Source organism: Choloepus didactylus, chromosome 13 (genome assembly GCF_015220235.1).
Source record: "Choloepus didactylus isolate mChoDid1 chromosome 13, mChoDid1.pri, whole genome shotgun sequence".
Taxonomy (NCBI): domain Eukaryota; kingdom Metazoa; phylum Chordata; class Mammalia; order Pilosa; family Megalonychidae; genus Choloepus; species Choloepus didactylus.
Genome location: NC_051319.1, coordinates 1,706,327 through 1,733,215, shown reverse-complemented (window position 1 = coordinate 1,733,215; position 26,889 = coordinate 1,706,327). Strand labels below are relative to the sequence as shown.

General features: G+C 36.6%; 1 protein-coding gene across 3 annotated transcripts in view; it reads left to right on the top strand.

Annotated features, from left to right (window-relative positions):
• The window catches only part of CENPK (centromere protein K), a 98,550-nt gene that overhangs the window by 23,633 nt on the left and 48,028 nt on the right, over positions 1 to 26,889 (top strand). For all 3 annotated transcript variants that reach the window (XM_037802148.1, XM_037802149.1, XM_037802147.1), the window contains exons 6-9: positions 19,316 to 19,398; positions 19,495 to 19,593; positions 19,917 to 20,043; positions 24,915 to 24,968. In XM_037802148.1, the coding sequence (XP_037658076.1) occupies positions 19,316 to 19,398; positions 19,495 to 19,593; positions 19,917 to 20,043; positions 24,915 to 24,968 (363 nt within the window). The remainder of the gene's footprint in view (positions 1 to 19,315; positions 19,399 to 19,494; positions 19,594 to 19,916; positions 20,044 to 24,914; positions 24,969 to 26,889) is intronic.

Genomic DNA, 26,889 nt, shown 5'->3' with positions numbered 1-26,889 from the left:
AGCAGTTACTTTCCTTTCCTCTTCCTGTGTGAAATGCCTGAAACCTCCCAACATTATTCGCCGGCCCCTCCCGTCGGAATGATAGTGACCTGGTTGCCTTTATCCAATAGTTTGCTGCCCCCAAATTGTACATGCACTGGGATATATGGCCTTTGGTCCCTGGGTGGTGGGCAAGGCCCTTGGCCCACCCCAGGTCATTTTCAGTTTAGTCCAGTCTTTAAAGAGGGTGCTAGACTCCTCAGTTGGGGCCAAAGGGAGAGGTGGGAGATCTTTAGAATCCTCTGCCTCCTCTACTGCTCATATCTGGGGATTATGCAGAGGAGGTCGGACAGGGGTAGATTGTTCCTGTCGAGTCTGTGGCCCTCCTTCCAGCCCACATTTTCCCCAGGGTTTGCCACTAGAGATCCTGTCCATGCTGCCTTCTGGGAACCCCCTGCTCCAGCAGCTACAAGAAAACATTTCAGCAAGTGGAGGCCTTGAGAGGAAAGGGTGGCTGCTGAATCATCACTGGGGTCACAGGTCTTGCTGGGTTAATAGTTATGTGCCCACTACCCATGGACCCAGCTCTCCTGCCAGTCACCATGTCAGCCACTCCCTCCCCCTAGCATGGGAGTCCCCACCCCAAGCAGGGAGGGCAGGATATACCCACTCAATCATGTCTCCCAGGGAAAGCCCTGGGGCAAGGAGCAGAATCACCTTATTGCCCCATTCAGGAGAGCCCACTCCAGTAAAATCATCAATGTCCACCGCAAAATGAGAACCCAGCAAGGGGCCAAATCTCTGGTGGGGGCAGCAGACCATGTCACAGCACAGACCATGACTTCCTCTTTGTTACTCCAAGGCTTAGTTATAATTCAGGGGAGGTCATCCAGAGTGTTTTATGCTCATCTGACTCCCTGAAGGATCTAGTCAGATAGAGGCTGCAGCCACAACACACCTGTGGCTGCATAGTCAGTTGTTCGTTCCTCGCTTCCCATCTCCTTCTCCCTTAACTCCAACTCACTAAGAGTTTGTTGGAGGACAGAGTTGGATATGAGTTGGCCAAAACTCCTTCATTTAGCCTGATTGATCAGGGTTGTAGTGGTGCCCTCATCGTAAAGTCAGAAAAGCTACCAGAGGAGATTTTCTCCAGGTTTTTGTATATACCTTTTGTAACCCATATCTCCTCCATAAAAACTCACACTTTCATTTTCACTTCTGGGTCCTCATGTTCAGTTCTAATAGTTTCCCGAATACTGAGCAGCTTCACACTAACCACAGGATATTCTGGGTAGCCTGAGGGTGGGTATGCCTGAACCCAGAATGAGAACAGATATAAGAAGTCATGAGCCAAGGGAGTGTATACTGGGTGGTAGAGGCCTTAACCTCATTGAGCTCAGCATTGAACCAGCCTGCCAACTTGCTGACATTGGTGGGGGGATTCTCAAAGTCCCATTTATCACCACCCTTCCCCCAGAGGATGGAGACAACACTGCCTAGGACCCCCAACTGTGCGTTGGTTCCTCTACCCAGACTGGTAGGGCAGGGATGACCTTTCAGTTTAGCCCACAAAGCCATGAGTCCTGTATTACCCAGTACAAAAGGAACACAAGAGCGATGAAACGAACAGCAAAAAAGCCATCCCACTCCTTAATTCTCTGTGAACCCTGCTTGCTGCACCAAAATCTGTAGAGTGAGTTGCTATATGGTGCATTGTAGGAACACAGGCTTAGGCACAACAGGAACTTAAAGCATATTACTGCTTTGTTACTTAACATAACACAAACGATCCCAGAAAACAGGGGAAGAGATCCCATCGTGGCTGGTCTTCCTTGGAGGCCAACTGCTCAGGTCAGGGTGCGTGAATGGCAGCTGAACACACCCCACTTCACTTTGGAAAGACAAATCTGTACTGTTTGAATGTTGAGTATTTATCCACCCCAGCGGAAGGGAGCCCTGTCACTGAGAGTTCCTGCCTAATAAGCATAAGGGACTGCTGGTTTCTGGGTTGGAGGTATGGTTGGGCCTTTTCATTAGATCTAACATCTGCATGCAGTAGAAAAGAAGGCAAAGGTTAAGCGAGTGCTGGAGGTCCCTAGTGAACACACAAGTTGGCCATAGGTCAAAAGCCCCCTACGTGAACCCAGAGTTTTTACTAAGTTTTCAAGGGTTGAGTATGAATGCCTAGCCAAGGATCGTCATACATTTGAGAAATGCCTCCAAATGTAAAAGCAGAAAACCAGAATCATTGAACAAAGACATTTCATTGAACTAAGACATTTCATTGAATTAGAGACATTTCAGGGAAAAGAAGAGAATTAAAATTTATATATATCAGGAAAGGTTTTTTAATCCATGAAACAATACCAATTTTAAGAAAAAGAAGGACCACTTCACACCCACTAGGATGGTTATAATAAAAAATACAGGTAATTACAAGTGTTGGTGAGGATTTAGAAAAATTGGAACCCTCATATACTACTGGTGTGAATGTAAAATAGTGCAGCCACTTTGGAAAACAGTTTGGCATTTCCTCGAAAAAACAGAAGTTCTATATGAACCAGGCATTTTACTCATAGCTATATACCAGTAGTGGGTTGAATAGTGTTTCCCCAAAATTCATGTAATCTAGAACCTCAGAATGTGATCTTATTTAGAAGTAGTTTCTTAACAGATGTAATGAGTTAAAATAAGGTAATACTATATCATGGTGGGTCTTAAATCCAGTGGCTGTTGTCCTTATAAGAAGAGGAGAGAATATATAGACATACTTGAATGGCCATCCAAGGCAGAGATTGAAGTGATGCAGCTATAAGCCAAGGAACACCAAGGATTGCCGGGGGAGGCGTCAGAAGCTAGGAAAAGGCAAGGAAGTATTTTTCAGTAGGGCCTTAAGAGGGATCATGGTGTGTTGACATCTTGATTTCAGATTTCTATCCTTCAGAACTATGAAAGAAAAAATTTATGTTAAGTTACCCAGTTTGGGTACTTTGTTAGGCAGCCCTAAGAAACTAATACAATACCAAGAGAAATGGAAACACGTCCATGCAAAAACTTGTACGTGAATGTTCATAGCAGCATTTTTTGTGATAGCCAGAAGAGGAAATAACCCAAATGACCATCAACCGATGAATGGATAAATAAAATTTTATCTGTCCTTACAATAGGGTATTATTTGATAATAAAAAGAAATGACATACTAATATATATACTACAAAATGGATGAACCTTGAAAGCAGTATGCTATTTGAGGTAGCCAGACACAAAGGATTACATATTATATGATTACATTTATATGAACTATCCATAATAATCAAATATACAGATACAGAAAGTAGACTGTTGATTTCCTGGGGCTGGCAGTTGGAAGGAAAACAGGGAGTGACTGCTAATGGAGATGCAAGCCCTTCCCAACAATTGGCCCTAGCATTATCCATCAATATTTGTGGCTCTGCCTGACTCCTTTCACTGAAGCCCCATCATCATTCTTGGATGTGAATTCCCTTAATCTGCTTATTCTAGTTAATAAGTCTTTTACCTCTGTATGCCACTACTTATTAAAAGTGAAGTCAGCTTGTCCCACAATGCCTAGAGTGGCATTTTCTGTCTGTGGATCAGTGTTTAATCCACCATATATGTCGCCATTGTGTACTAATGGCTTGAATGCAGTTAGGATACATGTTTTGTACCCAAAAATGTTGGGCCGCCATACTAGGATTAGATGAGTGGTAGTCACATGCAGATATAATTTAGTCTGAGTATGTCGTAAGGCCTCTATAACCTTTGTCTTCCTGGTGTGCAACCATTCTCCAGGGGCATTCGGGATTACCACATGAAGCCTACTGCTTTATTCCCATCAGAAACTCACTGTCTTCCCCTATTCTGTTTTACAGCTTTCAACCCATAAAACAAGGGTGATATATGTATTTGTGCACAGAATACTGTGGCATGTCAGACATACAGCTGCTATATTTTTGTCCTTTGTAATCAGGGAGCTTTTTAAGCACTTATGCATCAAGATTAATAGTTACACAGTAATAAGTCTGCTATGAGTTGTGCATTGCATGATTCGATGGCCCAATGGGGAGTAGCTCCCAGAAATCTCTTCTCAAATGATAATCTTTTTAGTGACAACTGGTCATAGGATATGACCTCACAGGTAAGGCCACACAGGTGATTAAACTTCCATTTGACCCTGCCAGGTTCTACAACCAGGAATGGTCTTGGCAAACATATTCAGGGATCTGGATAATTATTCTAGAGACAATATTTTTCTCTTCCTTGGAGCCTCTTTCAAGGCTCCAAGGCCGTGGATTTCCATCATTGCAAAACACATTTATTCATTCCTTTACCCTCAGCTATTTCTTCTTTCCATTTGTCATTGATTTTTGTTTATTTATTTTATTAGAGAAGTTGTAGGTTTATAGAAATATCATGCATAAAATACAGCATACTGGTAGACCACCCAATTATTAACAGCTAACATTAGTGTGGTATATTTATTTCAATTGATGAAAGAATATTTTTATAACTGTAAATTTTAGTATATTCCATGGTTTTTATTAGGGTTCACTGTGTTGTACAGTCCTATGGTTTTTTAAAATTTTTATTCTAATAACATATATACAACCTAAAATTTCCCTTTTTAACCACGTTCGCATATATAATTCAGTGCTATTAATTACATTCACACCATCACCACCATCCATTACCAAAACTTTTCCATCAACACATATAGAAACTCTGTCCAATTTAAAGATTAACTTCTCATTCCCTACCCCCACCAAGCCCCTGGTAACCTACATTCCAGTTTCTGTTTCTATGAGTTTGCTTATTGTAATTATTTCATATCAGTGAGATCATACAATATTTGACCTTTTGTGTCTGGCTTATATCACTCAACATGATATCTTTAAGGTTCATCCCTGTTGTCACATGTATCAGATCTTCATTCCTTTTTATGGTTCAATAATATTTCATTATATGTATATAATGCATTTTGTTTATCCACTCATTGGTTGATGGACACTTGGGTTGCTTCCATCTTTTGGGCAATTGTTCATAAAGCTGTTGAAAACATTAGTGTGCAAATATTTGTTGGAGTCCCTGCTTTTAATTCTTTTGGGTATATACCTAGAAAGTGAAATTGCGCAGTGATATGTTAATTCTGTTCTTGGCTTTCTGAGAAACTGCCAAACTGCCTTCCACAAGAGCTGCACCATTTTACATTCCCACCAACAATGAATGAGTGTTCCTATTTCTCCACATTCTTTGTAACAACTGTAATTTTCTGTTTGTTTTTTTTTTTTTTTGTAAATAGTAGCCAATCTAGTGGTTATGAAATGGTATCTCATTGTGGTTTTGATTTGTGTTACCTTTTGGCTAATGATGTTGAGCATCTTTTCATGTGCTTTGTAGCCACTAGTGTGTCTTCTTTGGAGAAATGTCTATTCAAGTTTTTGCCCATTTTTTAATTGGGTTGTTTGTCTTTTTGTTGTTAAGTTGTAGGATTTCTTTATATATTCTGGATATTAAATCCTTATCAGATATGTGATTTCCAAACATTTTCTCCCATTGTATAGGTTGTCTTTTCACTTTCATGTTCAAGTCCTTTGAGGAACAATAGTTTTTAAATTTGATGAGATCCCTATCTAGTCTTTCTTTTGTTGCTTGTGCTTTTGGTGAATAGTCTAAAAAACCATTGCTTAACACAAAGTTCTGTAGATACTTCCCTATGTTTCCTTCTAGGAGTTTTATAGTTCTGGTTCTTATATATAGGTCTTCGGTTCATTTCAAATTGATTTTTGTATATGACATGAGTTAGGAGTCCACTTTTGTTCTTTTGCATATGGATATCCAGTTTTCCCATATCTTTTGTTGAGAAGACTGTTCTTTCCCTGTTGAGTGGACTTTGGCACCCTTGTCAAAAATCTGTTGGCCATAAATGTGATGGTTGATTTCTAAACTCTCAATTTGATTCCATTGGTCTATATGTCTGTCCTTGTTCCAGTACCATACTGTTTTGATTACTGTAGCTTTGTAATAAGGTTTAACATCAGGAAGTGTGAGTTCTCCAACTTGTTCTTCTTTTTCAAGATGGCTTTGGGCTATGGGGACCCTTATTCTTCCATATAAGTTAGATGATTAGCTTTTCCATTTCTGCAAAGAAGGCTGTTGGAATTTTGATTAGGATTGCGTTGAATCTGTAAAATGCTTTGGGTAGAATTGACATCTTAACAGTATTTAGTCTTCTAATCCATGAACATGGGATGTCCTTCGGTTTATTTAGATTGTCTTTGATTTCTTTTAACAATGTTTTGTAGTTTTCTGTGTACAAGTCCTTTACATCTCTGGTTGAATTTAACCAAGGTATTTTATTCTTTTAGTTGCTATTGTAAATGGAATTGTTTTCTTGATTTCTTCTTCAGATTGCTCATTACCAGTGAATAGAAACATTGATTTCTGCATGTTGATTTTATACCCCACCACTTTGCTGAATTTGCTTATTCATTGTAATAGCCTTGTGGATCGTTCAGGATTTTCTGTATATAGGATCATGTCATCTGGAAATAGAGAACATTTTACTTCTTCCTTTCCAACTTGGGGGCCTTTTATTTTTTTGTCTTGCATATTTCTCTGGCTAGCACTTGCAGTACAATGTTGAATAATAATGGTGACATTGGGCATCCTTGTCTTCTTCCTGATCTTTGAGGGAAAGCTTTCAGTCTTTGACCATTGAATATGATGTGAGCAGTGGGTTTTTCATATTTGCCCTTTATTGTGTTGAGGAAGTTTCCTTCTATTTCTAGTTTTCGAAGTGTTTTTTGTCAAGAAGTGTGATGGCTTTTATCAAATAGCTTTTCTGCATCAAATGAAATGATCGTATAGTTTTCCTTCATTCTGTTAACGTGGTCTGTTACAGTAATTGATTGTCTTATGTTGAGCCACGCTTGCACACTTGGGATAAATCCTACTTGCTCATGGTGTATGATTCCTTTAAAGTTTTGTTACATTCGGTTTGCTAAAATTTTGTGGAGGATTTTTGCATCTGTATTGATAAGGGATATTGGTCTGTAATTTTCTTTTCTTCTGCTATCTTTATGACAGTTTGGCATGAGGGTGATGTTGGTTTCTTTTTTGGTAGAGATTGAACAGGATTGATGTTAATTCTTTTTGGAATGTTTGGTAAAATTCACCTGTGAAGCCACCTGGTTCTTGGCTTTTCTTTTTGGGAAAGATTACTGATTGAATCTCTTTACTAGTTATTGTTTTGTGGAGATCTTCTATTTCCTGAGTCAGTATTGATCATTTGTATGTTTCTTGGAATTTGTCCATTTCATCTAGTTATTTAATTTGTGAACATACCGTTGTCTGTGGTATCCTCTTATTGTCCTTTTTATTTCTGTGGAGTTAGTAGTAATATCCCCCTTTACATTTCTGATTTTCATTATTTGTATCCTCTCATTTTTTCTTCATCAGTCTAGCTAAAGGTTTGTCAGTTTTACTGATCTTTTCAAAGATCTTTTCAAAGAACCAACTTTTTGTTATGTTGCTATTTTCTTTTTTTTATTCTCTATTTCATGTATCTCCACTCTTATCTTTGCTGTTTCCTTCCATTGGCTAACTTTGGGTTTAGTTCACTCTTGTTTTCTAGAATATCCAGTTTTGAAATTGATTTAACAGATTTCTTCTTTTTTAATGTAAGCATTAGTTGTTGTATTGCATAAGTTTTGACATGCTGTGTTCTCATTTTCATTCGCCTCAAGATATTTCCTAATTTCTCTTGTGATTTCTTCTTTGCTGTATTGGTTTTGTTTAAGTGTACATTGTTTAGAAACTGAATATAGTCTCCTCCTAAGACCTGAGCCCATCAGGTCTGGGAAAATCTGATTGGGGTAACCAAGGAAACCAGGTGCCTAGACAACAAAAAATTACAAATCACATAAGGAAAAACGAAGATATGTCCCAGTCAAAGGAATAAATTTACATTTCAACTGAGATACAGGAATTGAAACAACTAATTATTAATCAAACAAATCTCCTAAGTCAACTAAAAAATCAAATCAGCAAGTTGAGGGAAGATATGGCAAAAGAGATGAAGGATATAAAGAGGACATCAGGCAAGCAAAAGAAAGAACTCAAAAGTTTTAAAAAACAATTGGCAGAACTTATGGGAATGATAGGCAAATATAAGAGATGAAAAACACAATGAAGACATACGACAGCAGATTAGAAGAGATAGAAGAAAAGATTCATAAACTGGAGGTTAGCACATCTGTAATGCTATCCACAAGAGAACAGATAGGGAAAGGAATGGAAAAATATGAGCAGTGTCTCAGGGAATTGAATGACAACATGGAGCACATGCATGTACATGTCATGAGTGTCCCAGAAGGAGAAGAGAAGGGAGAAGAGGCAGAAACAATAATGGAAGAAATAATCACTGAAAATTTCCCATCTCTTATGAAAGACATAAAGTTACAGATCCAAGAAATGCAGTGTACCCAAACAGAATAGATCCGAATAGACCTACATCAAGACACTTAATAATCAGATTATCAAATCAAATGTCAGAGACAAAGAGAGAATTCTGAAAGCAGCAAGAGAAAAGCTATCCATCACATACAAGGGAAGCTTGATAAGACTATGCAGATTTCTCAGTAGAAGCCATGGAGGTGAAAGGGAAGTGATGCGACATATTCAAACTACTGAAAGAGAAAAACCATGAACCAGGAATTTTATATCCAACAAAACTGTCCTTCAAATATGAGGGAGAGTTTAAAATATTCTCAAACAAACAGACACAGAGAGTTTATGAACAAGATACCTGCTCTACAGTAAATACTAAAGGGAGCAGTACAGGCAGATAGGAAAGGACAGGAGAGGGAGGTTGGGAGCACAGTATTTGGTGATGGTAGCACAATAATTTAAGTGCACTCAACAAAGATGACTTTGAGTACCGTGAAAGAGGAAGGTTAGGGGCATGTAGGACACCAGAAGGAAAGATAGTAGATAAAGACTGGGAGTGTATAACTTAGTGAAACCTAGAGTGGTCAGTGATTGTGATTAAATGTACAAATATGTTTTTACATGAGGGAGGACAAAAGAATGTCAACTTTGCAGGGTGTTAAAAATGGGGCAGTATTGGGGAAAAATACAATCAATATAAACCAGAGTCTATAGTTAACAGTAACATTGTAATTTGCTTCCATTAATTGTAATAAAGGCAATACACCAAAGCTAACTGTGTATAAGAGGAGAATATAAAGGCGGGGAGGAGGCGGGTATGGGATTCTTGGTGTTGGTGGTGGTGTTTGACTTTTTTATTGTGTTTTATTTTAATTTTATTTTTTGTTCCTTAGTTGTCTTTTTGTTCCTTTTTAGTTGTCTTTTTGTTCTTTTTCTTTTTTCTTTTTACTTTTTTTTGCCTCTTCCTCTTTGTGGAAAAAACAGAAATGTCCTTTTATAGATAGTGGTGATGAATGCATACCTGTGTGATTATACAGGGAACCATTGATTGTTACTTAGGAGGGAATGTATGGTGTGTGAATAACACCATCTAAAAAATGAACAGAGGGATACAAGTACTGGAGAAAATGTGGAGAAAGGGATGTACCTAGTCACTGTTGGCAGGGAAGTAGAATGGTGCAGCCTATCTGGAGGGCAGTGTGGTGGTTCCACAGGAAGCTAACTGTGGGGTTGCCATATGGTCCTGCACCTTGGATATTGGGTATATAGTTGGAAGAACTGAAAAGAGGGACACGAATAGACATTGCACAGTGGGGTTTATGGTGTCAGTATTCACAATTTGCAGGGGATGGAGGTGGTCTAAGGGTATATCAACTGATGAACAGAAGGGCGAACTTTAGCGTGTGCATACAGTGGAATATTGAGCTTCTACAAGTAGTGAAGTTGTGAGGTGAATGGATATTGAGGACAGTATGTTGAGTGAAATAAACCAGAAATGGAAAGAAAAACATAATGCCTCATTAATATGGACAAACTATAATGTGAAAACTCTGGAAATTGAGTCTGAGAGCATAGGTTATCAGGGGAAAGCTTATTATAAAAGTTCCTAGATTGTAAGCTCTTACAGCAGCTATATCTGTTCCTGAGTTGTAATGGTTATTTTTGAATTCTGAGATGCTGAGCTCTTTGTGTATAACCTGGTCGGTCGCTGGAATTTTGTGTATTTGTATGACACCTGAGTCTCAGAGCCAGGGTCTAGCAGCTATGAATGTCAGCATTACCCCATAGAGCAAATGTTAAGGAGACTGAAAAAAGAGGTCAGACTTCAATTAGAGATATGAACAATAAGGACTTGGTTAGGACTAAGATAAATCAGACTAAAGGGTAAAGAATGATATTGATGGTGTTTTTAAAACTTCGACTTTTTTTGTGAGACCAAAGTTAGCAATGTTTATTAGGTGCAAAATCTATATTTTTTGTAACACACTATGCAATTTAACTTGTATGGTCAGTTTATTCAAAACACCATAATTACATGGAACTTTGAATAGAGAGTGAAATCTGGTTGGTTTGTGCAGGTTAGTGTGAAGCCCCAATACATCTCAGAGTAATTTGGGCAGGGAATAAAAATGTATTTGCAAAGCTCCCTTGAGGGACTGTGAGAAAATGTGGAAACATTATATTTCCCCACCTGGGAAATTAATGATATTCTCACAAGCATTGTAGGCTACCAATTTAGAAGGCCGAGCCCTTGATCTTGGGGCTTGCCCTTATGACATTTGTTACTGCAAAGGAGCGACTAAACCTACTTAAAACTGTACCTAAGAGTCACCCCCAGAGACATCTTTTGTTGCTCAGGTTTAGCCTCTCTCTCTAAGCCAACTGTGCAGGTAAACTCACTGCCATCCCCTCTATGTGGTACGTGACTCCCAGGGGTGTAAATGTCAGTGGCAATGTGGGACATGACTTGTGGGGATGAGCTTGGTCCTGGCATTGTGGGATTGAGGAAGCCTTCTTGGACCAAAAGGGGGAAAAGAAATGAAATGAAATAAAGTTTCAGTGGCTGAGAGATTTCAAATAGAGTCAAGAGGTCATTCTGAAGGTTACTCTTATGCAAGCTTCAGGCATTTTTTCAAATTGCTGTGGTATGCCAAACCCCAACCACCAGTATTCCTGAAAACCCTAAAGAAAACCCAGGGCTCTAAGTCTCTATAAAAGTTTTACTTATGAAGTTTATTTTCCAGAAACTTAAAACCTCCAGATTTTTCCTATGTCAGATAACTTAGAGGTACCAGTTTCTCCCAGAACATCAACCAGTTGAATTCTCCTGCTGCATATTGTCTACACTCCTTTTCAACATGAAGTTAGAATCATCATTGCCCAAATAGCCATGAAGACTGAGAAAATGATCAAATGAGAGGGAGGAGTTGTAGCCGAGAAGTTAAGAGTTTAAAAAATGATTAAGGCTACTGAATCATTATATAGATAATTTCTTTTTAGTTTCTAGTGTATTAGAACAGCCAGAAGTAAATACCTGTAATTGTGGAAATGTAACTCATGTTATACTTGAAATTGCTGTATAACTACCTGTTTGAAATTTATCACTTTTCTGCATATATGTTATATTTCACAATAAAAAAATGTTTTAAAAAATGTAAATTGAACTATCCAGTCAAAGGGCCGACATTGCCAGAATGGATAAAACAAAAACAAAAACAAAAAACTTCCAATTCTATGCTGTTTACAAGAGACTCACCTTAAAATCAAAGACATAAGTAGGTTGAAAGTAAAAGGATGGAAAAAAAACTACACCATGCAGTTCTCAAAAGAGAGTTGTAGTAGGTATAATAATGTAAGACAAAACACATAGCATTCTGGAGCTGGCTTGCTGTAACCCTTGGGGTTCTTTGGATTACATCTCTCTTCACATCACATGGTGAGGGCCACTCATTTATTTCTCTTCTGGGTTCCCACTGACTTTCAGTTTCTGGCTCTTCCCTGTGGCTTTCTTTCCCATTTACATTTAAAGTAACTACTAATGCAGGACTTCCTTTTGCCATTTTGTCTTAGTAAGTCTTCTACCTTTTTTGACCCTCAGTCCTTTCACTAATGCCTGCTTTATATTTATTTGATTTTTGTATTGTACCATTTTGAATCCCTTTTTATTTCTTTCAGACTATATTTTTCATGTTTTTCTTTTTGGTTACCATGAGTTTAAAAATTTAAGATCCTAAATCTGTAACAATCATGTTATTTAATGCCAACTTATCTTCAATAGTATGTACATACACTGTTCATATACCCTTCCAACCCCCACCTTTTTTGTATTTGTTACAAATTCTACATTGTATATCCAAAACCACAGATTTTTCTTTGCTTTTTTTTGCATTTGCTTTGTATGCATTTGCATTTTAGCACTTGAAGAAGTAAGAAGTGGAGTTATATACCCAAAATACAGTGCAATAGTACTGACATTTATAATTACCCATATGGGTAACTTTATTGGAGGTCTTTATTTTCTTAGTCTGCTTTGGTCCACTGTGTAGTTTCCTTTTCTTTCAGTCTGAAGAACTCCCTTTAGCATTGCTTCTAGAGCAGGCCTAGTGATAATGAACTCCCTCAGCTTCCGTTTATCTGGGAGTGTCTTAATCACTCTCATTTTTGAAAGAAATTCTTGCCAGATATAAAATCCTTGGTTGGCATTTGTTTTCTTTCAGCCCTTTAAATTTTTTGTACCACTGCCTTCTTGCCTCCATGGTTTCTTATGAGAAATTTACACTTAGACTTATTGGGATTCCCTTGTACTTGTTGCTTTTCTCCTGCAGCTTTCAATATTCTTGGACAGATTGATTACTCTGTGTTGGGCATAGTCCTCTTTGTGTTTCTCCTATTTGGGGTTTGTTGTGCTTCTTGTGTATGCATATTCATGTATTTTTTTAAATTTGGGAAATTTTCTGACATTATTTCTTTGAGTACTCCTTATGCTCCTTTCTCTCTTATTCTTCTAGGACTCCATAATGCATATATTGGTACACTTGTGATATTCTACAGGTCTCTCAAGTTCTGGTCACTCTTTTTTATTCTTTTTTCTTGCTTTTCCTCAACCCGAATCATTTCAATTTTCTTATCTTTGAGATCACTGAATCTTTCTTCTTTCACTCCATTCTGTTGTTGAAACCCTCTAGGGAATTTTTCATTTCAGTCATTGTATTCAACTCCAGTATTTCTGTTTGGTTCAATTGAGAATCTCAGAGAGATTCCCATGTTGTTCATTCATTGTTTTCCTTATAAACATTAGTTCTTTCTCTGTTTCTTTGTCTTCCTGAACATAATGAGGATCATTTTTAAAATATCATTGTTCTATAAGTCCAAAATCTGATCCTCTTCGTTGATGTTTTCTGGATTTTTATCTTGTTCCTTTGGATGGGCTATAACTTGCTGTTTTTTTGTCTTATGACCTACTGTTGCATACTACAGTTCAATATTTTAATGTGTTAACTCTAAGATTTAGTTCCTGATCTGTCTGTTCCTTAAGTTTTTTTTTTTTTTTTTTTTTTTTTTTTTTTTTTTTTTTTCATTTTTTCATTTTTATTGAGATTGTTCAGATACCATACAATTATCCAAAGATCCAAAGTGTACAATCACTTGCCCCTGGGTACCCTCATACAGCTGTGCATCCATCACACTTAATTTTTGTTCAATTTTTAGAAACTTTTCATTACTCCAGACAAGAAATAAAGTGAAAGATGAAAAAAGAAAAAAAGAAAAGGAAACTCTAATCCTCCCCTATCCCTAACCAACCCCCCTCAATTGTTGACTCCTAGTATTGATATAGTACGTTTGTTATTGTTTATGAAAAAATGTTGAAATACTACTAACTGTAGTATATAGTTTGTAATAGGTATATAGTTCTTTCCTATATGCCCCTCTATTATTAATTTCTAATTGTATTGTCATACATTTGTTCTGGTTCATGAAGTGATTTCTAGTATTTGTACAGTTGATCATGGACATTGCCCACCATAAAGAATCAGACAATACCACCAATGTCAAGTGTCTAACATGCCTCTCCTATCCCCCCTTCTTATCTGCATTTACCTTAGTATATCACCTTTGTTACATTAAAGGAAGCATAATACAATGATTCTATTAGTTACAGTCTCTAGTTTATGCTGATTGCATCCCTCCCCAATGCCTCCCCATTTTTAACACCTTGCAAGGTTGACATTTGCTTGTTCTCCCTCGTAAAAGAACATATTTGTACATTTTATCACAATTGTTGAATACTCTAGATTTCACCAAGTTACACAGTCCCAGTCATTATCTTTCCTCCTTTCTTGTGGTGTCTCATGTGCTCCCCACCTTCCTCTCTCAACCATATTCATAGTTACCTTTGTTCAGTGTACTTACATTGTTGTGCTACCATCTCCCAAAATTGTGTTCCAAACCACACACTCCTGTCTTCTATCACCCTGTAGTGCTCCCTTTAGTATTTCCTGTAGGGCAGGTATCTTGTTCACAAAGTCTCTCATTGTCTGTTTGTCAGAAAATATTTTGAGCTCTCCCTCATATTTGAAGGACAGCTTTGCTGGATACAGGATTCTTGGTTGGTGGTTTTTCTCTTTCAGTATCTTAAACATATCACACCACTTCCTTCTTGCCTCCATGGTTTCTACTGAGAGATCCACACATAGTCTTATTAAGCTTCCTTTGTATGTAATGGATTGCTTTTCTCTTGCTGCTTTCAGGATTCTCTCTTTGTCTTTGACATTTGATAATCTGATTATTAAGTGTCTTGGCGTAGGCCTATTCATATCTCTTCTGTTTGGAGTACGCTGCGCTTCTTGGATCTGTAATTTTATGTCTTTCTTAAGAGATAGGAAATTTTCATTAATTATTTCCTCTATTATTGCTTCTGCCCCCTTTCCCCTCTCTTCTCCTTCTGGGACACCAATGATACGTACATTATTGTACTTTGTTTCATCTTTGAGTTCCCGGAGACGTTGCTCATATTTTTTCATTCTTTTCTCCATCTGCTCCTTTGCGTGTAGGCTTTCAGGTGTTTTGTTCTCCAGTTCCTGAGTGTTTTCTTCTGCCTCTTGAGATCTGCTGTTGTATGTTTCCATTGTGTCTTCCATCTCTTGTGTTGTGCCTTTCATTTCCATAGATTCTACCAGTAGGTTTTTTGAACTTTTGATTTCTGCTGTATACATGTCCAGTGCTTCCTTTACAGCCTCTATCTCTTTTGCAATATCTTCTCTAAACTTTTTGAATTGATTTAGCATTAGTTGTTTAAATTCCTGTATCTCAGTTGAAGTGTACGTTTGTTCCTTTGACTGGGCCATAACTTTGTTTTTCTTAGTGTAGGTTGTAATTTTCTGTTGTCTAGGCATGGTTTCCTTGTTTATCCAAATCAGGTTTTCCCAGACCAGAACAGAGGGAAGAAATATTCAGTATCTGGTTTCCCTGCGGGTGTGTCTTAGAAAATTGCTCCACCCTTTGATGCCTCGGGTCACTGTGCTTTTCTGCCCAGCAGGTGACGCCTGTTAGCCTATAATTCTTGACTGGTGTGAGGAGGTATGGCCGTGTTCCCCCAGGCTCTGGGGTCTGGTTCTGAATGGAAAGGGCCCCTCCCCTTTCCTTCTAGAGAAGACAGAGCCCCCAGGTGGAGGTCATTAGCATTTCAATGGTCTCTCTCTCTGCTTGTGGTGTCTCTGCCCTTCCCCGAGTCACAGCCCTGGAAACTTAAAATGACTGGGGCTTTCTCCACTGAGCCGAAAAAGAAACAGATAGTCCCCTTCAGACCCAGTCAAGGCGACCCTCCGGCTCTCCCAGGTCAGTCGTCGCCCAAAGCCTCTGTCTGTTTTTTGGGGCTGCGTACCTGTAGTGAGCAGTTCACACTTGCTACTTAAAACCCCAGTTGGAGCTCAGCTGAGCTGTATTCGCTTGCTGGGAGAGAGCTTCTCTCTGGCACCACGCGGCTCCGCAGCTCGGGCTATGGGGGAGGGGGTCTCCCGACCTGGTTCCGCAGGTTTTACTTACAGATTTTATGCTGTGTTCTCGGGCATTCCTCCCAATTCAGGTTGGTGTATGATGAGTGGATGGTCTCGTTTGTCCCCCCGCAGTTATTCTGGATTATTTACTAGTTGTTTCTGGTTTTTTGTAGTTGTTCCAGGGGGACTGCTTAGCTTCCACTCCTCTCTATGCCGCCATCTTGCCCCAACCTCCCCTTAAGTTTTTATACCGCTAGTGATATGACAAGAGATTTTCTTGAAAGCTAGTAGCTAATCAGAACAAATAAACCAAAACAAAAATCATCCTTCACAATCTTTACAAATTGACTCTGCTTTGGGTGGTGGTCTTCTTTAGAGTTTAGCCCCCATCAAGAAGATCAGCCCAAGGCAAATGCAAAGTGGAGAGTCCTGTCTGTTTTATCTGACCCTCTGTGGTGCCATGGACCTTGCCTCTTTTCCTGGAGTTATGCTTGCTAGAGGCCTTATGAATTCCCCCTTTTACAGTTTACAGGAATTTGAGTGAACTCCCTTCTATTCCCTTTGATATACAATTTCACCCACTCCAACCCCTTTCCAGTACTCTCTGGTGTGACTTTATGCAGTTAGTCCTTTGCTCCAGCTGCTTTGAATTAATTTTTCTCACCGTGTCCCAACTATCTGCAAGCCATTTCTTTGCCTTCAGAACAGTCTGGGAAGGCGCACCCCAGATGAGTTCCTTGACTCAGTTCTTCAGACCACCACCATATAGATTGCCACTGACATACATGCACCCCAGTATACACACAGGGACCACTCTTCTCTCTGTGGAACAGGGCCAGGAACCCACAATGGAGTGCGATCTATCTCCACCTTGAATTGTGGAGGGCCTGAGGGAAGGGCCAGCTAGGGCACTAGGGGCTTCTTCTATGGTTTTAAAGCTGTGTTTTCTTGGTTAAGCACTTGCCGAGGTAATGTAGCCCTCTAACTGTTTTCCATAGTTTTAAGGTACATTAATGTCTTTAAGATTCCTTTCCCACCTTTGCATGAAGGGGATTAGAACAATGGCCTTCCTCAGAGAGGGGCCCCGGCAAGCTGAAGTAGCTGATCAAAAGCAGTTATCAGCAATAAGACTGTACCCTCATAGAGTTTGGAGGAGTAGATCTTTATAAGCTGTGCCAGCAGCCCAAGCAGCAGTCCCCACCACTGCCTACCATGATGCTGTGGATTGGGGGATGATAGCCACTGTAGGGAAAGTGAAACTCACTGGTATTTATCACAGTTTGCCAACCTCTTTCTCCCTGCATGATGCAGTGTTCCACTAGACTCTGGAGTTTCAAAATAGCTGATTCAAACAGTTCCTGCCAGTTCAATAGTTGTTTTTTTGTCATGGTTCTGGAGCTTCCTACTTTGCCAACTTCCATAAATTCTGTTCTTGAGTTTTACTCAAACTTTTATGCCTTTGGAAGGGCCATTAGGTTCAGCTGTTATGCTGATCCAGATCACTGGATCCAGTCTAGCAGTGCCTCCTCTTCATTCCATTCCCATTCATGTAGGACAGGATTCTATAAGTACAGAACTAGTTGGCTATCTCAACCACTATGTAATAGAGCAGCATTTATTGTCAACTCCATTTTTGCTGAATAGTGTGAAGACACAATCCATCCCATCCAGTCTTTAAGAATTCTGGCACAAAGGTTTACAAGTATTTTTAGTTTCTTGTTTATATATCATCTCTGCTTCCAGTACCCACCACAGTGGCAGCCCTGGCCCAGAACTCCTGCATCAGTTAGGAAAGAAGAAAGTAGGCAATATGTGGGAGAATTAAATAGTCATACCAGCATCCTCCCCTCCCCACTCCCCCAGAGCGCTCAGAAATGCTGAGCACATACTCATGGAAGTATGTAAACCAGTCCTTTGTGCCTGTATCTACTCCTGTTTTAGACAATAGTTGTTTCAGTTTCTCATTCCAACCTGTCTAGGAATGATATGCAATACCGTATGTCCATTTGATGTGACATCTCTTTGCCCACTTTTGGGCACTATGGGCTGTAAAGTGTGTTCCTCAATCCAAAGAAATGCACCTCAGTGGTGCAAATTGGTATAGTATCCAGTTCTTTTATAGTGTTTTGAAATTTGCATCCATCATCAGGAATGTAATACCCAGACCAGAGTAAGTATCTTTTCCTCTCAGGATCCATTTATAGCCACTTGGGACTACCAGTAGTGCTCTAATATAGTCTACTTGCTGGCTGTGTGTGCGGGAGGTACAGGGACCTTCTTCCCCAGGATTCTGCCCCATAGCCATCTGCAGCCATCAGCAACAGAGATAGCTTGTAGACAGTCCACTTATTTTTGGCACATTGTATCTCAGAGGGTGCAAAAGAAATATGTTGTTGATCAGCCTATCTCTGTATTGTTGCAGCTCCCCCATGTTCACTCATTTCATGAACCCAGGTGGGCACCTGAAGTGTGCACACCAAGAAATCTACTTGTTGGTTTCAATCATCTCTGGAAAGGAGTTCTTCTGATGGGCGTAAATATATCCTGTTTTAATGAACCTCTTAAATTCCAATAATGGTTTCCATAGAACTGTTTCTCACATGAGCATCTCTTCAGTAGTCTGGTTTTTCATTGCCCATCTGCCTGACCAGATGGTCAGGACATTGGTCACTGCCCATGAATCAGTATACAACCAAATGTGATAACCTCTTATCGTTTGATTCTTCCATCGTTGCAGGGAAATAGCTTGCAGTTCAGTCCACTAAGCAGATTTATTCTTCCCTTCTTCAGTCAGTTTTTCCGTCAGACAGTTGTGGGGAGGTGGCCTTCCAAACAGGATGCTGTCCATCTCCCTTGGAACAACCACCGTAAACTGAGCAGCTTTTTATTGGGCAATCAAGAGCTGTTCAAGGGGACCATCTTTGTGGCAATAGAATCCAGCAGCTATTCAGGTCGTTCCAAAGTCAGCCCTAGTAGAAAAGAGGCTACCTGCTTATGAGGCTACTTTTGCATTCCCACCCCTTTCAGCAATATCTGGTAGTCTATAACTAATCAATAGAGGTCTGTTGAATGAATGATTTTCATTTGTGTCGTTTTTGTATGGTCTTCTTAGAAAAGAGACCTAATTTACCTGATTACTGAAAACTTGCCATTAGCTTGCCTTTCAGAATGAAATTGAAATATATTGCTCAGAATTCCTTCTTATATTTTAAAATTTAGCCTTCTATAAGGCTTTCTACTAGGCTTTTTTTGCTATTGATATATGAAGTGAAGTTATGTGTCCTAGACCAATATGTAAATTTCACTGTCATTCAAACCTATAGCTATTCATAGGATTAAGTACTCAACAATTTATTTGAATTATTTTGTTCTAGTTCCAAAAATTGACACATGATCTTGAAATGGTACTGTCTACTCTTCAATCAAAGAATGAAAAATTACAGGAAGACTTGGAAAGGTAAATTATGTTGTAATTACCATTAATCATTGATATGTGTTGAAATCGGCAGTTAATGTTTTATTTGGCTGTTGTTTTATGTTTCCATGTTTAAAGGGAGCAGCAGTGGTTGGATGAACAAAAACAGATACTGGAATCTCTTAATGTTCTACACAATGAACTAAAAAATCAAGTTGAACCATTTTCTGAATCAAGGTATTGATTAGATTTTTAGAATAGGAGAAAGTATTTTCTTTTATATGTAACATAAAATACATAGTTGGAAAGAAGGTAAATTTCTATTAGGAATCATAGGTTTTTTCCCTAACTTTTGCCAATCGTTAGTTCATGACCTTTATGAATGGCTTGACTTGTTTATACTTTTAGTTTCCCTCCATGTTAAATAGAGAATATTACTTTCATAAAGTTATTTATTTGGTTTGAGCAAACAAAGTTCAACAAAATTTTTGATCAACTTTATGAATGTGCATATGGATTTTGTCAACTAAATGTTTCTCTTAATTTTTTTAATCTATTAGAATTTTTAATGGACTGAAAACTAAAATGCTTCGTATAAGAGAATATAAGGAGAAACTCTTAATTACCTTGGGTGAGTTTCTAGAAGACCATTTTCCTCTGCCTGATGAAAGTGCTAAAAAGAAAAAGGTAAGTTTTAGAACAAATATTCATTTAGCTATATATTTGAAATGGTTTCAGGTAGGTTCAAAAGCAAACTTTTGATAAGTTTTTGTATATTTCAAATATTTACACACCTATATACATATACAGAAATATTCCCTCATCACATTATAATATTTATTAAAATTAGAAGCAATGTAATTGTTCAATAAAATGGGATTTGTTTAATATATTTTTTGTATTGTAGCTTTATGATGGAAAAATATTCAGCTTTTAAAAGTAGTATTGTGAGCACTATTACAATAGTTAAGGAAATGCTCACTGATAACTAAATTGTATGAGTAATTTGTATCAAATCTGCAATAGTGCTTATGTCTATGGTTTAGAATTATATGAGATTATTTTCTTTTTTGCTTTTCAATGTTTTCTGAATTTTTTAAATCAGAAGATATTTTTTAAAAACTATTAGTTAAATATAAGTTATTGACTGTTAAATGATAGTTATGATGGAATAAACCTTTTCCAAAACAGCAAATAAACATTTCATTGGGTGGTAGAACTGTGAACAACCACTTTATTTCCTTTTTTTAAGAACAGTCTATAGTATAAATAAATATAACTTGTGAAAGTGGAATAGGCATTATAATTGCATTCTACTTACAGAGCAGATAGAACAAAGGAGTATTGGAGTATCTTGATATGTCTTGTATTGATGACATATCTGGCCATAGGAATTATTTATCTCTAATGAATCATCTCCCTGAATTTTCTTTTCTTCCTTCTTTCTCATGCTTTAATAAATATCTGAAATGCAAGGACTATAGGCCTACAGCAAATAACATGGGACATATATTCCAGACTGCTGTAAAATAAAATATTTAAGTACTATTTAACTTATATATTTTGGTCATTGAGGCTCTGGAATTTGTATAAACTGAAGCTGGCTATTATATATGGTGAATTAAAAGACAGCTTGTCTTTTTTTTTTAACTGTGATAATGATAACATTTATAACAAAAATTTTTCCATTTTAATAATTTTTAAGTGTACAATTCAGTGGCATTAATTATACTTATTGTGTTCTGCTTCTGCCATCACCATCCATTACCAAAACTAAGCCAGCTTTTTGAAGGACAATTTTTCCTGTTTAAATCTTTTGACTGTGTTCATATCCACCTCACTGCTTCACAGATACAGCTCTGCAGCTCTGCAACTTTTCCTATCTTAAACCTTCTCTTACTGGCATCTTAGTCATGAGGCAAAGTATGGACATGGTTTGATGAAATTGCCTAGAACAATTGTCCTCAACCTTTTTTAAAAGATTCTGATATGTCCCCTCATGAAACATAATGGTGTGATTTAAAATCTTGGGTCCCTAGATACTACAGGGCATGCTGATTCTTTTAATACCTGAGCATTTCTGTTTAATGCCTGTGGGGTCAGTAGTCATGTTTCCTATATCATGCCTGATATTGTAATTTGTTTTCCCTCTTTCAAATCAGTTTTACCTGGGTTTGGTCAATTTTATTAATCCTTTCAAAGAACCAGTCTTAGCTTTGCTGATTTGCTTTATTGTTTGTTTTTATTTCATTCTTTTTTCTTTAGGTTTAATTTTCTCTTTTTTTAGCTTCTTGAGATAGCTCAGATTACTATTTGTAAATCTTTCTTATTTCCTATTCTATGCATTTAAAGATAAAAATTTCCCTCTAATCATGCTTTAGCTGCATTCTGTAAGTTTTAATATGTTGTATTTTCATTATCTTTGAGGTCAGAAACATTTTCTAATTTGCTTTGCAATTTCTTCTTTGACTTATGGGTTATTTAAAGTGTGTGGCTTAATTTTTAAACATTTGGAGGTTTTCTAGTTATCTTTTTGTATTGGTTCCTATTTAATTTTGTAGTGGTCATGAACATACTCTGTTTAATCTCAATCCTTTGACATTTACTGAGACCTTTTTTATGACCCAGCATATGGTCTTGAAAAGATTATATAGTCTCCAGATGTTGAGTATAGTATTCAGTAAACGTCAGGTCAAGTTATTAAGTGTACAAATATTCTGTATGCTTATTGGCCTTTTCTGCTGTTCCTATTATTTATTGAGATTTGTTGTTAAATGTGATTATGGATTTGACTATACTTCTTTTAGTTCTGTCCATTTCTTGCTTCGTATATTTTGAAACTGTGTAATATTAGGTGCATTCCTATTTAGGATTGTTAGGTCTTCCTGATGAATTGATGCTGATAATTATGAAATACCCTTTTTATCTCCAGTAATACTTCTTACCTTACTTCAAGACAGATTTCTTATGAATAGTATGTGTATGTATATTCTTTTCCATTCTTTTACTTTCAACTATCTTCTTATATTTAAATATGTTTCTTGTAGCTGGCCTGTGGTTAGGTCTTTTTTTTTTTTTTATCCAGACTGATGATCTTTTAATTGGGATGTTTCGTTCATTAGCTTTCAGTGTGATTACTGATATGCTTAGGTTTAGATTTACCATTTTGTCATACGGTTTTCATGTGTCTATTCTGTTCTTTGTTCCTCCTTTTGCCTTCTTTTGGGTTTATCTTTGTTTTTACTATTTCAAGCATACTTGTTCTATATATGTACATTAATAAGCTTATATCAGATTCCTCTTTCCCTCTGTAAATTTGACGTGTTCAAAACTGAACTCTTTTTCTCTTCCCATCTTCCTTCCTCATCCTTGCTGCCCCCACCAAAACCAAAACAAAGAACAACTAACTTGTATTTACTCCTATTTACTTCTTTTTTGGTGCATGGCATTGCTACCTACTTGGTTTCCTGAACTAGAAACCTGGAAATTCTCTTGCATTCCTTTTCCCTTAAATTGGCATTGTCAATTAATTTTGATTCTGCATCCCAATTCTTTTCTGAAAAACTCTCATATATTCATTCCATTGCCACTCTTCATTTGGTTTCTTGTCATTAAACTAGGCAAAAACCTCTTTACTGTTCTTGCCATCCTTGATTCTTTTCCCCTCTGATCTGTTACTTTTTTCTGCCTTATACCTTCTATTCTCTCTGCCTAGGAAACCTTTCCTAGCTCATGAGGAAAGTAAATTCTTATCTAAGACAGCTCAGACATCATCTCTTGTGTGAAGCACTGTGTGAAATATAGACATCCCTTTATTAGTGCTTATCACGTGATTTTGTAATTGTCATTTTTGTCTTTCTCACCCACCCACCACCATGCACTATGAACTCCTTAATGTCTTTTATTCATCTTTATATCTCTACTATCTTGCATATCTAGTCTAGTGCCTTCTGAGTTCATATTTGTTGAGTAAATGAGAGCATACTAGGGAAAGAAGAAATATTTCTGCCTATGTTTCTTACAATCTGTGTTTTCTTTATTCTTCCCTTTCTTCATTTATTATGGACTATGTCCCTCATTCTATCCATTATTGTTATCATTCTTATTCATTTCTGAAATTGTTGACAGACTTATTTTGACCATTTCATTTAGCCCGTGGTTCCTTGCCTCTTAAACTTAATCCTATAACAACTCACTGATTTATATGCACATCTCAGTCTCCCTTTTTTTTTCAACTTTTTTTCTTAACCTGCCAGGCATTTCCACTAGTAGAAACACACCAGTTTGAGAAGACTGAAAGTGTTCTGAAAAGAAAGCATTAATTACCAGAAGCCAGTATGGGCTCAATAAGAAATCATAGTCTTACAAATAAACATTTTAATAAATTAATAAAAATAATAAACATTTTTTATAAAGTATAGGAACTATTGGTACATGTTATAAAATGGAAGATTCCTTTCTGTCTTTACAACTAAGCAGTAATATTGACTTTATAATTAAAAGATGCATACAAAATTTCCAAATTTTTTGAAACTAAGAGGGCTAGATAGTAAATACATATATGACAGAATTAGGACTATATTTTTTCAGCTGGCCAGGAACTAGGCCAAATAAAATAGAATGATGTTCAGTAGCGAGACACAGAATATCTTTCTTGGGTTTAAAACATTAAAATAATGAGAGAGACATACTTTAACCAGATATATGAAAAAGACTTTGGCCTTTTATTTGATAGTATGCTCAGACAGAAGTCAGCAGGGTGAATTATATGCTCCAAAGCTAATGCATCTTAAACATAATGAATAGAATTCTAGCATCTACAAGTATGGAAGTGAGTCTCTTTATCGTCTTTGGTGGTCCCATCACACCTGGATTTAAAAAAAAAAAAAAAAAAGAAAGATAAATTAGAACACATTCAGAGAACAACCATGATATAGAGGGGCCTAAAAATCTATAGCATATGAAAAAATTCTTGAAGGAACAAATGATGATTAATATGGAGAAGAGAAGATTTGAGGCTCTTAATAGCTGTCTTCACATATTTAAAGAACTTTGAGTAAAATTGGAATGAGATTTATCTGTGTCATTCCAAGAAAAAAAGAACCAGTGATTGGACTTAACATGAAGAATTATCAAGAACTGTAGAAAGATGAATAAGGCTCCCTGGGAGGCAAGTTCCCTGTTTAAATTATATAAATATAGTCTGGAATGTCTTTTGTTTGGGAAATGTTTGTTGGGGGATTCAAACGCTGGGTTTTGTTTTATATGATTATGTATAATATGTATACTATAATTTTTCTGTTATGTATTTATGGATAGTTTGAATTGTATCTTCTAGTAATTATAAAGTTTTTATTGTCAAAGAAGTTTGAACTGCATTTTTATGAACCTGATTGTTAAGTACAATCAGGTTATTTATTTTCAGAGTTATTTTTAATTCACCATTAGTAGAGCTTGTACCATTGCATTAAGAAATATTAATTTTAAAAATACAGTCTAATGTCTGCCATTTGCAGAATTTAAATGTTTATTCTTTGTATTCACAATTTCTCTCAAAGAAAAACATTCAGGAACCAACAGTACAGCTGATAACACTGCATGAAATTTTAGAGGTAAGTGTTTTGTGTATTTAACTGTCTGTCTTGAAGATTTCTCTTAGTGATTTGTGAACAATTAGACACAGGCTTGAAAAGAGCAATATTACTTTAGTTTATATATATATATCAATCTTTCATAAATGTATTTACAATAATTTGTCATTAGTACAAAATTAATTTGTTTTCCATGTAGTACTAGAAAGAATATTGTCCCTTTTAAAAGAACATAAAATTGAAATCTAACTCTTACATCCTATTATCACAGGTAAACACTTTAAAAATTTTTAATGATTTTATTTAGTATTTACATGGTGAAATTCTATGCCCTTACATTGTTGGAGTCTAGCTGACAGCTATTCTAAAATATGTATGCGAGCTTAAGGATTCTTTCTACAAAGTTGCTGGAATTTTGCACATTTTTTCCTCAAATAACATCAGGCTCTTTTTTCATTTTATAAGGATTGAGAAATTCTTTTTCTGCTTGAAGGTCTCCTTCCTTTACAAATATCTTTAACCTTTTTAAAAAATATATATATTTTGAACTTCAGCTGTAAACTACGAATTATCGAATGTATTAAATACTTTAGAAGATCTTAATAAGACCATCTTTGGCAAAATGGATATAGAGAAAGGTAGAGTAGTTTATGAAGAGCAAGATATTTGACAATTAGTATGGCTTTTTAAATTTTAGTTGCTGGTAAGTTTAGAAGAAAGAATGATTTCAGAAAACATGTTTCATTATAATTTTATGAATTGTGCTCTGAAGTCTCTATTTTTGTCCCAACTATCTAGTCTTGGTGTCTTAGATTCTCTTAAATACAGAATATTATTGCTTATAAAGCAAAATACAAATATTTCTCAGATTTCTTATTTGAATCTTTTAACCTGTTGCTAGCTACTCCAATTTGTAATGAAACTAAGAAGTCTTCTGCTTCTCATGGATGGCTTAACCTATTATTTTTTAATAAAGATTGTCATTTCTGGGGCAAATATTTGATAAGTATTAACTATGAAATACCTGTGTAATTTTTGAACAGTGGAGTATGGAATATTGTCTAAAACTTAGAAATCATTTTTGCCTCCTAGGCTCAATGATAGAATTAACCAGTATTTAAACTGCAATTCAGTGAAAAATAAAACTTCATATAAATGTTTATTTTTAAATTTGAATTTTTAGCACTTAACTATTTTTGGCATTTACTAGAAGTTTGACTAATGTAATTAAAATAGGAATGAAAAATTAGAAAGATTTAAATTATAGTAAAACAAATAATTGCTTTAAAATAGGAATAATAGTTAATTCTTTATCATGATACTTAAATGAAATGAGACCAAAAGCTTTTTTTCCCAGGAGCTAGGACTTGAAATAGCTAAAATTAATGATAGATGAAAATTTTATTTCAAGAATTGAGATACTGATATTATGAAATATAATTGCAATGAGAGCTTGACAATCTAATTTAACCATTTCTGTAGCACTTTATATTTGTAAGATGCTTTTCCTTTTCCAAGTTCCTTACAGTAATAGTATTTCAGTTAAAGTTTTGGCCTGGCAATTTAGATAAGGAAGTTAATCCATGATCCTTCACTAATTTTATATATCCCTGAAGAATCTCTTAGATTTTCTAAGTCCAGTTTTATAATTTTTGAAAACACTGGGAGGTACCTGGGGAGGCAGAGTGATCATTGAACTGCATTTAGTGCTTTTCACTGTGTTTCATAGAACATTACTGTTCACAGAGTTGTAAATATGTATTCCTTGAATAAGTATTCTAATGCCAGTGGATTTGGAAAAGGCAGGTGATTCTCAGTACACTTTAGCAATCTTTCCCAAGTTTATTTGACCACAGTAGCTAAGCTTTTTTCAAAAACTAAGAATATCTGTAGGGAGACCAATTCCATGGAATGTAGTTTGGGAAGTGCTAACCTATGTAAT